General features: G+C 42.7%; 1 protein-coding gene across 4 annotated transcripts in view; it reads right to left on the bottom strand.

Annotated features, from left to right (window-relative positions):
- The window catches only part of LOC116939888 (uncharacterized), a 93,483-nt gene that overhangs the window by 18,977 nt on the left and 59,114 nt on the right, over window positions 1–15,392 (bottom strand). For all 4 annotated transcript variants that reach the window (XM_032948888.2, XM_032948887.2, XM_032948889.2 and 1 more), the window contains 3 exons: window positions 12,610–12,821; window positions 10,607–10,687; window positions 4,818–4,895 (listed from right to left, as the gene is read on the bottom strand). In XM_032948888.2, the coding sequence (XP_032804779.2) occupies window positions 4,818–4,895; window positions 10,607–10,687; window positions 12,610–12,821 (371 nt within the window). The remainder of the gene's footprint in view (window positions 1–4,817; window positions 4,896–10,606; window positions 10,688–12,609; window positions 12,822–15,392) is intronic.

Here is a 15,392-nt window from a genome sequence, read left to right on the forward strand (position 1 = left end):
CTATACATTATTATAATATATGATTGTTACGTCTTGTCAACTGATGCAATAAAGATTAGATTTCAGGAAGAGTGTAACAATTCACCATCCCTTCCTACTCCCACGATTAAATGCATTTTCATCAACAACCATGACTCTAGCTCATGAGTCAATTCAATAATCGATTTCTATTGTTTTTTATTACGATAAATGTAGCAGCTTATAGTAGCTAGAGAGGCTATGTGAACCCTTTACATACAACATGTGTGAATCTAAAAACATGAATTTTCATCCATGTGATGTGAGGCACATGTTGTGACTTAAGAATCGATATTAATCAGTGAATCAAGGCATCATCCTTATCTTTTAGTGAGTGTTCTTATACATACATACCAAGACTAAGATCCCCTGTCTGTATAGCCTTAACATACTTTTGGGGCACGTACTGTTAGCGAGCACCTATGAAAGCTGGGATGGCAATTGAGGAGGTGGGTGGCCAGCACCATGCCCGGCCACCTTTGTCTCTCGAGTGGCAATGTATAAACATTGCACCAGGTACTAATGTTTGGCTGAGTCGACCTAGGGGAGGCCCAGGACCAGTTCAGATAATCGTCACTGGTGTTGGCCGTGAACGGGATTCGAACTCAGGTTTCCGGGTTCGTAGCCACTAACCTCTGCGCCACCGCTCTCCACATACAAAGACATATACATCTTTATCTTTTAAATTGGCTTTATTACTGTACATATAAACTATAAAGTAATGCAATGGTAAAATAGTCGTCTAAACCTCACCGACCCTGTTTCCCGATACTCACACCGCTTTCCTTAATGCCACACATCAGCCGGGCAAGGATTTCTAAGCCTTTATATATTGCACGTACAGGTATGACAATTACACAACGTGGTGGGATGGCGATGATGATGACAAGAGTTAATATTAACTCAAAGTAGTGTGAGGTTTACAAGAAAAAAGGGTAATCCCAGAGCTGTGAATTCACTGTGGCCCAAAAGAGCTGTCCCTTTTATTGATGACCTTCCCGTGTCCCTACACTTGTTCTCCAGAGTGTGCCAATGGTGTACGGTGGGCAGGCCCCGCAGCCAGACACGCATCTACTAGGGGTTGTCCGCCAGACACCAACACGCCCCAGGCTTCTAATTAAAGGTGCTTTAACTCAGCATTGAAAAATACATGAGCCAATCAGCGAGTGTAGTTGTTAATCTCTGCTCTGGCTCTCACAGCGAACGCCCCGCGATTGATTTCTCACTGGGCACGGACGTGTAAAGTCCTTGGCATATAAAGTCCTCTGCATGGTGCTACATTGAGGACAGGGCCAGCTCCAGGCAGAAACTACTACCTTGCCCAGGTGTCCACCTTTTTCCCACAGACTAAACCCAGACATATTTCTCAGTCAGCCTAGGTCGAACAATACTGAGCAGCGCACTGCAATGTTTAACACAGCACAACAATTAGCATGGTTGGTTACGTACGGTGCGAAAGAAGTTCAACATACATACACCGGATCGTGGTAGATATTCAATTATTTCCACCGGAACACAGATGCCAATTCCCAGACTCTCCGGGTTAAAACCTGGACAGGTGGAAGCCCTAACCATGGTCCATTAAAGCAACACCGCTCTCCCTACAGTACCGCGTACACCGATATGCTAGGAATACATCTGCTTCCAATTACTGTGAGCCGCGTTATAACTACACACGTGCTTCTGTGAGATAAGGCCACCAGTGCTAGATAAATTAAAACGATTAGCTAATACAACATATTTTTACTGAAATTGAGCTGGTTCTATGCGTGTTTTTTTTACTGAATTCATATGATTTGCTCAGTTTCACCTGCAGTTATCACTAATCCATTGATTGCAACAACAAAAAATTATGATTGCGTTGCAGGAGTGGGAAGAGGAGACAGTGGGCCATCTCTGTTAAGGTCATAATGTGTTTCAGTAGAGGATACAGCCCTGCAACTGCTTGCGTACCCCACTGCTGGTGGTAGGGCCTCCACTAGAGGGGGCTCTACAGAGCCCCTTCTGGAGGGTATCTTTTGCCTTCTCTACCATGCCGACAAGTCTGTCCTAGAAGAGGCGGGAGTACCCACACTTTACCCCACCAAATAGCAAATTTCCGACCAAAACTTGTCCATTATTTAAACGCCGTGCCGGGAGATGGAACCGGCAACCTCTGGTCTAGTGTGCTAGCCATTGCATTACCAGCGGCATGCTACGCTCAGGAATAGTTGCATTGTCGCAGGATTACATTTTCACTGCATAAACACTCGTACAGATTGTGCATACGTTGAAACCTTAGGTAGAAAATCATCACAACTGGCAATTACTTCAACATTGTTTTATTTTATACTTAAAACGAGAGAGAGAAGTGGTTTGTATCCGTAGGGTGTTGTGAGAGCTTATTTTATATTGGGCTATCGGAGCGAACAGTTTGATTTCTTGCCCAAACTTTTTGAATAAAAATAAAGAAACCTTTTATAGCCAATCTCCTGGGCTGTAAAGCCAATGACACTGCCCAGAGTAACACATACCATCCTCTATGAGTTTGAGAAGTGACAAGATCATTACAAAGCATTATTTATATCAGACAACCCCCAAGATTTGTGACCATGGTAGTGAAAAAAAACTGTCATTTGGCATGGCATACAATTATGAAGAATAATAAGATGTACAGACATGGCGATGCCATCAGAAGTTTATTTCCCGATTGAGCTAACAAGTTCTTATTCAAGGGCCACTCGGCTGGCAGACAACATCAAAACATTAAACAATTACAAATAGAAAAAAAATTAATAATAGCAATTGTTTTGTAAAATTACATTCACACTTAAACTTTCGTGATTTTAAAAGAGTCAGTTTAACGTGGACAGAGATGGCGTAATGGAGATTCCAAGAGACGAAACTAGGTGCTTCCAAACTATTTGGGGCAGCTACATTAAATGCTTTTGATCTAAATTGTTTGTGAAATCTGGGAACTATGAATAGACAATCAGATCCACGTTGCGGTTTTTGTTATTTTTAGAATGGTCCACACAGAGCTGAACTCCTAACAAGAGGGTTTGCAAGAGCTCAAATCCAAGCCAGCGAGTGGCGTATTCAATGAGCATCTTCCACAGCTGATCGAGTACACATTGTGGGAAGTTAACACTGATTCTTGACTTAAAGCTTTCGTGACTGCAGGAATTCATATTTTTTGGGGTCTTTCGGTAAACTCACGTAGATATGTTAAAAGAAAATAACAAAATAACAAAAAACTACGTTTCGATCGCAACACAAGCGGTCGCCATCAGGAAAAAAAAACGTAGTTTTGTTATTTTCTTTGAACCTATCTACGTGACTTTACCGAAAGACCCAAAGAATATTAACACTGATTGTCTTTAGGATAGACTGGCCTCGACCATGGGATTGGGGAAATTTCCTACTGCTGGTTCAGGGCTACAAAAAATAGTTTTGGTCCAAATGTATGTATGTCGAACTTCTTTCACGTTATACATGCTAATCAAAATGCAACCCCACTCAAATGTTCCCTTGAAAGGTGTGCCATTTTTAAATTAATACAATGTGCATCTGTGAGCGTATTCTTATTGCAGCGCCAATCTCAGTGGCGCATCAACCACAAAGTGTGTGGGGACTCGGAGCACATGGCCTCTCCAAAATAAAAGCTACGCTTTTTGGATCCCAATATCATCGCATGTGGTCCACTTGCCCACGGCAAAGGACACCGTCTATCACTAGCGCTCCTGCGTAGGAGTAAGTACAACTCTGTAATGGTACATGAACAGCCCATTTTGAATCCGCTGCTGGATGAGAACCTCCACATGCCTTGCAGGCATGAGGGATATATGACGACAAGACTGTACTTCACCACGCCGGTCAGTACTGGTTGGTGAAGGTTGGGAGGAGTGAAAAATCACAATCCATATTGCTGCACTGCCCTATGTATACTTGTTCGCTGGTCACGGTGGTCGCTGTCCATCCGAACACTATCTAGGTTCAATCCTGCTAAGCTTCCAAGATCTGACAAGATCATGCAAATTCTGGGTGATTTATAGTCATGCTACAGTAACGGTGAGTGTATGACAACGGATCTCATTCTAAAAAGAGCGTGATGATATTGAAATAAGAGTGATGCCAATATAAAGCTACTGGCAGATGGAGAACTCCTCTATCTATAAAGCTCAGGCACAACGCATTCTCAGAGCATTTGATTGAGGGCCAGAATATCACGAGGGCACACTCATGATGCCATCCCAGACACAAGACACAAGGCTACCATCCCTGGGGCTAACAGCAAAGAAAGCACAGCAGCAGCTTGTAGCATTTAACAGTGCCCATTTAATTTGGAACAGCACAAGTCATCACAGTAAGTTAGAAAACCCGAGTAAAAATATTTTGACCACACTATACTCTACGCTTCCGTTTGACAGGGTTGCCTACGTACTGTGTGAACGAAGTTCAACATACGCGTACCTCATTTGTCTTTCAACATATCAAAACAATGGGCACGTCCATATTTACATTTGTTGTCCTTTAATAAACAAGTGAAATGCGCAAATAAAACCAAAAAGCAAACTCCTTTTGGCCCTCTATAGTGATGTGTAAACTGTTTTTTTGTTCTATTGGTGCCAAAAATTAAATGCACTGATTATGACAGACGCAGCTTCATGTTTTCTCAGCTGTACAATAGTGAAAAGAAAGAGTGCAATGCGGAGAGGAACGCTGAGAGTGGAGAGCCTTCATTCACCAAAGAAAAACGAGGCTATCAGTGCCGTTTGTCAGAGTGAGTGCGACATGTGTGTGTGTGTGCACGGCTGTACCTGTCGCCTTGTGGAGTCTCAGCGTTGACACTTGCACCGTTATTCAACAGAAACTCCACCGTCTCTCTCGGATCATCTCTGTAATAACAGAGAAAAGAAAAACAGCCTCTAGTGAGTGAGCACCTTCTGCATGGCTCCTCTTGGGAGAATTCTTCTAGTCCGATGGACTTTTGGGCCTTTGGGGCATGGCCATGACCTTCAATGTTTCCTCGCAGTCACATCTCCACTCCTCTGTCAGTCACTGCTTCTTTCAGATGAGACAGTTTAATGTGGAATGCAATGTTTGATGTCCAGTCAGATCATGGTGTTCCTCTTACCCTGGCACCTTTGAGTGTTCCCAAGATTGTAATTTGTGTAGGTGAATAATGTGTCCAGAACAGGAACTGTAACCGATTCAATGAACTATGATCTCCACAATGGCAGTAACCAACAAAAAAAACAATCACACTCAGCATAGCTATAACTGTTACGGTGCAACATGGAATCACGTGATGGGTTGGTTTGTTTCTGGGGTGTCGTCAGTAGTGGTGCATGGCTCTCGTTTAGGAAAGAGAAATATTCCACTTTGAGATTCCCATAAAATCCATGCAGCTTCCAAGAGGAAATGATTGATGACCCAGTACTGATGCACAATGCACTGCCTCTACATTCAAATTAATAATTGTACTACGGATGCAATGATGCACTCATTTATTGATTACTAACAATTTTTAAGTTAATGATACATTCATTGAAACACGTGTCTAAAAAACATCTGTTTGAAATTCATTATTGTGTGTGTGAGGTGGGGGTTGGGAGCTGTGATTGCACAATTGTTAGTACGTTGTGCTATGAACCCAGAGATGTATTTTTGATTCCTGACCACAGCTACCATCGGTGGTGAGTGATATGTGGGCGCCACTGTAGCAGGATGTTAACTACCTCGCCTGGTATTCAGGAGTTCGCGGGTTCAATCCCGACCCTGATGCCTGTATATTTGGAGTTTGCATGTTCTCCCCGTGGTCGCGTGGATTTTTCTCCAGGTCCTCTGTTTTTTTCCCTATTAATTTCTAGCCAGGTCGCTTTTGAAACAGAGCTTTATAGCTCAGTGGACCTTACCTGGTAAAATAAAAAAAATAGTTTAGTTTATATCTGAACTCCCCCTGGGCCTCCCCTTTACCAATCCACATTGACTAGCACGGTGAAGTGGATAAATTCCCCTCGACCAACACATGGGGAAGGCCTTCGTCCAGGAGTGGATTAACAAAGCTTCATATACTGCATTACATGTGTTGTATGTAAATTGATTGAGATGACGCATGTAGCCACTAGAGGCCACTAGAGTCACCTCAATGTAAACACGTAAATATATTTTGGATAAAATCACCACCCTGCATTGCAATAACTCATCCAATCGCTGGGGAGGGAGTGGTGAACCACTAAACATGTCACCACCAGCACACGTCACCTATTAATGAAAAGTTAACTAATAACCTGTTAAGAAAAGTGGGTTTGGGCCTTCATCTAGCAATGTATTGATCATGGTTCATGATGATAATGATGATGACGTGTCACCTGCAATTGGACGACCAGTAACAGGGTCTGTGTGTGGACTGTCCACACTGGAGTCATGAGCCACTGCTGCTTGCAGAGAAAAAAATACTCAAATGGAATTGAACCAATATGTGACCGTAATTATATGGGTTTCATAAGTTAAACAAACACAGCGGAGAGTACCAAAGGAGCAAATTAAGTGAAACCAAAGGAAACAGATTGCACGGGACATATTTTTGCAGTCTGTAACAAAACATAAACTTTAAAAGGTTTGGGACGCTCATTATAGGTAAACTGGAAGATGGCCCTATTGTTTTTTTCAAACGCAAATAACAGAATGAGATCCAGGTGGCATTTAACAAGGGATAGACAATGCTTGGATGGAAGAGCTTCACAACCTCCTGACATTTCTTTGCACCATTCCACATTTACACAGTTTCAACATTTATATTAAAACGCTGTCTACACACTGCAGTGGCTGTAAAGATGAACAAAAGGTTTTGATAACAACATATTAAAAAGTAGCACATGGTAAAAGAGGAGACCTTGAACCCACCTCCCTTGTCTGATGCACATATATATACAGAGAGGAATATCACTGTTACAACGATAGATGTGAGCGCATTAAAATGTACAGCTTGTCAGTCCCACTGCTAGATTTGGGCCTCCCCAAGTCGTGCGGGTCGTGGAAGGTTATTCCACCATACTTCACCACACCAAGTCAGTGCCGGTTACCAATGCAGGGGAAACATAGACAACACACACGGCTCTCTGCTGACAATGTAGCCCCACAGCAGCCTATGACACCTGATTAACGTGGGGTGCCGGCCCAGACAAGCACAATCCAGGCTCAATCACTTGGCCTCCAATGGCCGTGTTTTCAAAGACGAGGATGAGAATTAACTCGGCAAATTCGAATAACATGTACGAGTGTAAGTTGATTGAATATACATTTTGCGATATAGAATTGTATTTATAGTTTTCTCTTGATTATAAAACTGTCTGAAATTGTATAGAATCCATCCAGTGTGGCTTAATTTGAATTAAAACATATTCACTGTTTTCTAAATTTGTGTTTGAAGAAAATATAAATAGGATGTATTGATTTTTCCTGTCCGCAAGTATAATTGTTTTATGGAAGGACATACAATTTTGTATTCTCACTACACATTTTTTAAACCTCTTTTATCGGAATAAATAGCACTTATGTATTTAATATTTTAATAAAAACAAGTCAAATGCAAACTCAGTAATTAATGGTATTGGCCAAACATATCAGTGCAGGACACTCCCTAAACAGAGCCTTGAGACGTGGTGAGGCTTTCTGGGTAAACAATTGGCGATAGCACAGACTGTTGGGGCACAGTGCTGTTAGTGAGCACCTATGAAGGCCGGAACGGTACACGAGGGGGTGGGTGGCCAGCACCACTCTCGACCGTTTCTGTCTCCCCAGTGGCGATGTTTACTACACACCGCACCAGGAACTCATTTGAGGCTGGGTCCACCTAGGGGAGGCCCAGGGCCGGTTCAAATAATCGTCACTGCTGTTGGCCGTGAGCAGCAATTTAACTCGGGTGTTGTCGTGGTTATTGCGCAGCGCGCTAACCACGTGCTGAGCTAACCGCTGCATTACCGCTCACTTATACAGTACATGCATACACACGCACTGCATATAATTTTTCAACATCCTCTGCATAAACATTCACGGATATTTGTTTAGCTTTTTATCTGCATACAAAATAATACACTTGCAGTATATTGGGAAGCTATTGCCTAGCTATTAAAATGTCTAAATTAATTACTTCCATATATTTTTCTTGTCATTTAAAACCCTGCAGAAGTTTTGTACACAATTAATATTTTGAATAAAATCTGCAGTTGCAGTTGCATACTTAATTACTGTCAGGCAATTAAGGGTCTCTTTAAGGGCAGTGCCCTTTGGTTAATGCCCCAGATGCTCAGTTATTGTGTTGTTGGCATCGTGCTACTGTTGTGCAATTTATTTCAGCGACAACACAGATTTCTAAGGCATTATTTATTCATTCAACCGTTCATTAAATTATTTACTCCGTGCACCATGGAAAGAGCCACACAGGAAGGGAGCACATTGGAAGAAAACACAAACCTAAATGTTACTTATTGCTCAAGTTAAATGCCGTAAAACTTCCCTTATCCATACACCGAATATATCCGGGCTCCCTTTTGTCTGTTGCGCCAGATTCGATCTGTGCAATATCCCGATTATCCACGTGACAATCCCTCCTATAATATAATCGGATGCTCCACACAGATAAAAGGGAGCGGCCTGGAAGTGCCTCAAAATTAATAACATTGTGAGGCTTTAGCATGGAAGAGAGGATTTACTGGGAAGAATCTAACTCATGATTTTATCCAAGCTTGTGGGTGAATACAAGACGTGAGCCAGAAGTGACAGCAAAGTGATTGTATTGTCCCTTTTTGTCCATGCTGTACCGCTCGGGTATAAAAGGAGCCATTTGTGCAGATAAACGTGGATAACATAATCTGTACAAGTTCTCAGGTTGCCACCTCTAAGGCACAAAAAAACTGGGACATATCCATGAGAAGATGATCTCACAATACTAGTTGAGGGGGAGAATTTAATGTAAATGCAATGTGTTGAGTTGTGTATTGCAGTATTATTACTGTACTCAACTGACAAAAGCTGGGACTTGTAATGTTCCGGGAAAACTTCCAGATTTCCCAGAACAGCAGCGACCAAAAATGAAGGGTCGATCCTGAAAATACCAGGATAGGTGCCAACCCTACCCTGAGTGCCCCCATCCCTATCCCCAACAGCTAATTATAAAACAGGCTTCCTACTACATCACTCCAATTGTGCTGTATATGATAACACATTGAAATCAATGGTTGAAAAAATATAAATTATAACAACAATGAGTAAACGATATTTTGTGAACAACATAAGACAAGATACTGTAAAAAAAAAACCCACTGTGCATGCGCCCAGGCACTTTAAACTTATATGGATAGTCATGCCATAACCCTGGCGACTCCAGCACATATGTTTTTTTTTTCCCACCGAAGCAGATTTTCCGCACTGGTGCAGAAAACAGCAACACACTTCTGCAGTTAATTTGTGAATTTTGTCTCACAGTAATGCATATTTGTCCTGTTAAAGTGCATTAGATTTCAACAGAAGTGCAGCGGACAGCAGAAGCTTTTTCCACAGAGCAGCGTATTTGTTTGAAGAGAAGCCACGGCCCACAGAATAATAAAAAACAAAGCGGTATTGTGTGGGAGTCCATCACGCACACTTAAAACTCATGATCACCATTGTTGGTCAGCAATGAATAGAAAAACACAAACTAACACCGCTGTGTAGGTTTTTAGCAGTTGTGTCGTACAGCTCTCCGATTGTTTTCGGGTTGCACCGCATGTGGTTCGGCACGGCGTCCGACGTTTCGGTCCATGTGCTGGGGAGTTTATTCAGGAGCAGAAGCTCCCAGCACTAAGAGCGATAACATCGGACGTCGTGCCGAACGACTCGCGGTACAACCCGAACGCAGATCGGTGAGCAACACAATCTGACTTTTGAACAGGAAGTAGTGGGTGGTTAGTCAGTACTCAATTGAACCTGAGGCGGCCCACCAACACACATCACCCATTCCTTTTTTTATACGGCTCCTTAAAGTGTAAAGTCACTGTGGGCAGCTGCACGCTGCTCCCCTGTGGATTAACTCGGCGTCTCCGCAGGGTGCCATGTTCTGAAGTGGACTTGAGTGGTGAGGCATGGGGTCAAGTTTTTCAAGAGGAAGCCGTTCACCTCTATATTTTATCAATCATCCATGTCAGGTGTGATTAATTGATCTCTGGGTTGAATATAAGTTGTTTCCAAGTGGGTTTGCTTTTCTGTCAATCAATTAAAGGCCTTCATTTCACTATATAAGATCTTTGACATTCATTATCTCTTGTGAAACAAATGCAGTTAAGGTGGGCTGGTATTTATTTTTTTATAATAAAGTTGAGGAAATATTTCAAATTTGCAAATTATAAGGTGATGGGGTATCTGACATGAAAATTGGAAAAAAAATATCAGGTGGCTGTACACATCAAATCATCAGCTCTGTGCCGTTTCGGCTGTGACAGCTCTGATCACGGGGGTATAGCTGGCGCAGAGTTAGCTGGTCAGAGACGGTACCATCATGCAGCAGACAGCACCGCCACTCCATTCTTAGACTCGCAATTTAGTGGCGAGGGCCTCGTAAGCAACTTACAGCTCAATCTCCTTGCGCAGGATGCCCAGGAGCAGCTTGTCTGCCTCGCTCTCCTTGAACGGGAAGCCTTGTGAGAAGAGCCTGTGGACACAGAACATTAGGATGGACATTGCAGAAAAGGTAGATGGCAAAAGTGTAGCCCTGAAATGTCATTCTCATGCCACTGTTGGTGGAAGGACCGCCTCTAGAAGTTCCTTCTAGAGAGTTCCTTTAGAGGGCACACTACTTACTCTTTCAAGGTGGTCAGACGTTTTGAAAGAGGTGGGAGTACTTTACCCCACCACAGGCGACCTGCCAACAGACTGTGGTGCACCCATTTATACTGCTTGGTGAAGAGAGGCGGTGGGATTTGTTTTAACTGCCGTGCTGGGAGAGGGACCCGGCGACCTCTGGATTGAAGTACAGTGTGCAAACAATTACACCACACGACAGCATCCCAGACATAGCATGCCCGAGCCCAAAATTTTTGCAAGAGCTATGTGTGCCTAGTTAATGGATTGTTCTTCGCTGGGACTTCCATTAAGATGTATAAACAACAGGGCTGTTTGTTTTATTTCATAAAGCAAATGTGTGCAACATCAGAATAAACGTTGGGATTAAAGTGAAACGAATTCATTATTTAATATCTTCTTTAGAACTCTGCAATACTTATAAAACAATTACTAATTTAATTGTTAGCCAAATGTTCCTAATTACCCCGAATGTACAGTTCATTATTTTCATGTAATTGCAAGTTAATGCACACAAATTCTAATCAACTATGCAATGGTGATCATTATATTATGGTTATTATTAAGTAAAGGTATTATTAATGCACACATTTTTTTATATTTGTCAGCCATGATCAATCCACTGCTGAATGCAGATTTCAACAAGCCATCACCATCTCAAATGGTCCTGCGATATAACAATCCATCTAACACCTACACACGAGCTGATTTCATCGCTCAATCTCCACGGTGAAAACTCTCCCGGCCATGTAATTCGCCATTGGTATTTTTAATAATTACCTACTATAATCACTCAGAAATGTCTGTCCGTCCCGCGTGTGACATTGCTCCACATGAGGCCCACCCCCCCTTCATTAATATTCATGCCCGCGTGGAAATTTACACGAACGCACAAGAAAGTCGTGCACTCCAACATACCGCACCCCTCCCCTCCTTAATAATCATGAGCGGGTGACGTCACTCCACATGGGGCAACGCCCCCCTCATTAATAATCATGAGCGGAACAATTTTTCTATTGAATATTTCAGATTTACTGCAATATACACCCGTCCTTGGATTGGCAAAGAAGCTAGTTCACCAAAAAATAGCACCAACCAACACAAGACAGTAATGTTATGAAAAGAGTGTTTGACTCAATTTCTATTGATTGCTGGTTCACATCCTGGCTAGCGGTTGACTCAGCCCGTCATCTCTCTGTGGTTAATAAACTAATAGTACCACGTTTCAAAGAGTAACAATGGTCATCCTTTACAAGTTGGACTGGCCTCCATCATAATAACGTTGAATTTCCACCTCTGGCTCAAAACACCAACTGAGGTGAACACCGGCAAGTTCTTGCGCGAGTACGAAGACACTTTGACTCTGGCTTGATGAGAAAAATGTTCTGACCCGGTCAGCGCCAACCCGTAAGCTTGACCTTTTTTAAAAAAGGGCATTCAGAAATTGAGGGAGGGCAAGATAAGCCAATGTCGAACAGACTTTAAACACATTTAAATGCTGAACAGAATAATGAATGATACGGTCTGCTTTTGGTTATCATGCATTTTGCTCTAGCTCTCACCCTCTATGTAAGAGCGGAAAGGTTGTCCCAACAAATTTGGACTCAACTCTAAAAAGTCAGAAGGGTGGGGGGGGGGGGCAGTGTTTAGCAGGGGGGGGGGAGCTCAACCTCCCGGATGGTAAGGGGCTGGTCAGCGCACTGCACCACCACCACCACGTAGCGTTGCACCCATCAAGTTACCAGCGAGCACACGTCGCCACCCCCAAGTTACCAGCGGGTGCAAGTCAAGAATCCGCACGCCGTGGCCAGGTAGGCCGGGCTGGGTGACGCAGACGACGCTCCCTCACGGACGAGGTTCTCGCGAGCCCCTGGCCACGCAGCCAGCAGCAGCGCCAGCATATCGGACCGGCCCTGCATGGCGGCACAGTGCCAGGGGAGCAGGCCACGGTTGTTGGGCTGCAGCAGCGATGCTCCGCTCTCCAGCTGCTCTGACCAGGCAGGAAAACACGGGGCATGATGTTGTTCGTGTAAAGTAGACGACATCGCTCAGCAAGTCACAAGAGACTTGATGGGGGTCACCAAAACATTGCAAATTGGATAAATGTGTAATTACATAAATGCTTTTTATCACAATTAGTGGTTTCAATTCGAATACAAAGCCCCCTCCTCCTAGGACATGAGCTAAAATCATTGAGCATCTATATATCATTGAGCATCTAGATATACATGGTTCATACCTCAAACACTTTGGGTAGTTTTCATCGTTAAAGTAAATATTACATTCGTGCACCAGGAAATGTGTTATTTTTTAATCTCACCTCCCTCCCCAATCAATTCCAAAAGTCAGAGCTCCAACTACCGCCTCCGAGATTCCACTCCCATGCAATGCCCCAAAGTCAATTACTACTACTTTTATTTTACCAGATAAAACTCACTGAGCTATTAGCTCTCTTTCAGAGGCGACCTGGCCACACGTGATAGCTCATCACAATGGCTTTATTATCAAATGTGGGAAGTTATAGGAGCCAAATATTCCCAAAGCGTGTTTTAAAAATTTGGTGGGAAAAACAGAACCCGGAGAAAAATTCATGCAACCACGGGGGAAAACATGTGAATTCCAAATATACAGGTGTTAAAGGTCAAGATCGAACCCACAACCTCCTTTATAACCAGGCCAGGGAGGCAACATATCACCACCGCAGCGCTCCACGTGAGAACTCAGAAGATCACGGGATAGGCCTAATTTACAAGACCGACCTGGGTCACCAAAATGCCAAAAGCAAAACAAATAATGTGAAGTCGAGCAATGAAGCGAACAGAAATCGGATCGTTTCCTATGAACGCAGAACCCTACAGAGAAGATTAAGTGCGTGACTCTCCACGGGTTTGTGAACACCAACAATGTTTGCGAGTTTCAGACTTTGCAAGCCTTGCACGTTTTTTGCAAGTGTTTCATTAGCGCACAAGCGTATAATTAAATTGATCGGCCCCGATCGACCTCTCGATCGTGCCCATGGTCCGAAGGCGATCGGCTCACCGCTTAAGGACACCTGCACAAAATTAGGTGTCCGTCAACGCGAGCAGGCTGCACGGGGTTGGAACATTTTACAGCACTCACAACTCGTACACGAGCCCTTATAATTATATTCGTGTTTCGACAGAAGACAAAAAGAGCACAAAATTGGAGACACGCAATAATGCACATAATTAGGAATCCATCCACCTACACATTCAATTGTGCATTAGCATTTAAATGAGCTGTAAGAATCTCAATTGAGATAGACCATAGCAGAAAGTGCAACCAGCACATTGCGGTGCCAGATCTGGTAACACCTTAAAGAAATGAAGCCGTGTTGACAGATGTAGCATTGATTAGCAATATATATTTTTAGGCCTGTATCAATCCACTATAGGATGAAGATCTTCCCATTCCTTGTTAGTTGTGGGGGTTGTATGATGATACTTTACAACGCGCTTCAGTGAGATGGTCCCAGGTTAAGATATCACTCGCCACTCACGTTAAGATATCACTCGCCACTCACGTTAGCCATGGCTGCGAATAGCATTCAGAAAAACGAGTTTATAGCACAGTATGCTAACCGCTTCATCACCACTCCATCCCAGTATTAATTATGACAGGTAAAAAAAACCGAATGAAACACAATGTAATTTATTCAAATAACAAACACTGTTTAACCTAAACAGAACTAGAATAACATACCCTAAATCTATTCATCTGTTACAATTCAAGTTTATATACTCTTGAGTTTTCAGTTTTCCTCCCATAATAATTCTGCTTTATAATAATCATAATGATAATAGGAAATGCTGTTGGGGAAAAATATCAATATTAGTTTTTAAAGTTGTGAACAGAAATAAATAAGTAAAAAAATAACTACATGACCATTCACCACCATTATATATTTCTACCAATTACGCTTTAGTTAATTGTAGCAGATTTAGCCAATATTTAACGCTGAAATACACAGTCGACATTAAGAAATCATTATCCAAGTGTGAGAAACTTACTTCACTGTATTCTCACTTCTCATTCAATTTGTTTTAATTAACAGATGCTACGTGCTAGTGTATGCATTACTTATTTTAGACCATAATGAAATATTCATTTGCCAGGTGCTTACCCAATGAACTGAGTGTCTTTGTATTTTACTCAGTATTTCATCAATTAAGTTGGTTTGCTATCACACTCTTATCCATGACTATAAGCGTACAGCGCTCCATCCGACTGTGCACTGATTATGCCTGCACACACTCCCGATAAGGCTGGCACTTAACCAATCCGAATATTCTACCTAGATTATCTCCTTGTCAAATTGCAGAACACCTGTGTTGGTGACGCGGCCCAGCGGCAGTCCATTTGCCACTTGTTGCAGAGGATCACGGTTCGAATCCAGTGGCCGTCCTGGTTATTATTGTGGCTTTATTATCCGTTAAGAAAAATTCGTGCTGTCTGCTTCAGAGTAGGAGTTAAAGATCCCATGGCATCATTCGCAAGAGTAGGTCATTGTGTGATGGTCCAAATGTGCCAAATGT

The sequence above is a fragment of the Petromyzon marinus genome, chromosome 7 (genome assembly GCF_048934315.1).
Source record: "Petromyzon marinus isolate PM22_M1 ecotype Great Lakes invasive population chromosome 7, UKy_Petmar_22M1.pri1.0, whole genome shotgun sequence".
Taxonomy (NCBI): domain Eukaryota; kingdom Metazoa; phylum Chordata; class Hyperoartia; order Petromyzontiformes; family Petromyzontidae; genus Petromyzon; species Petromyzon marinus.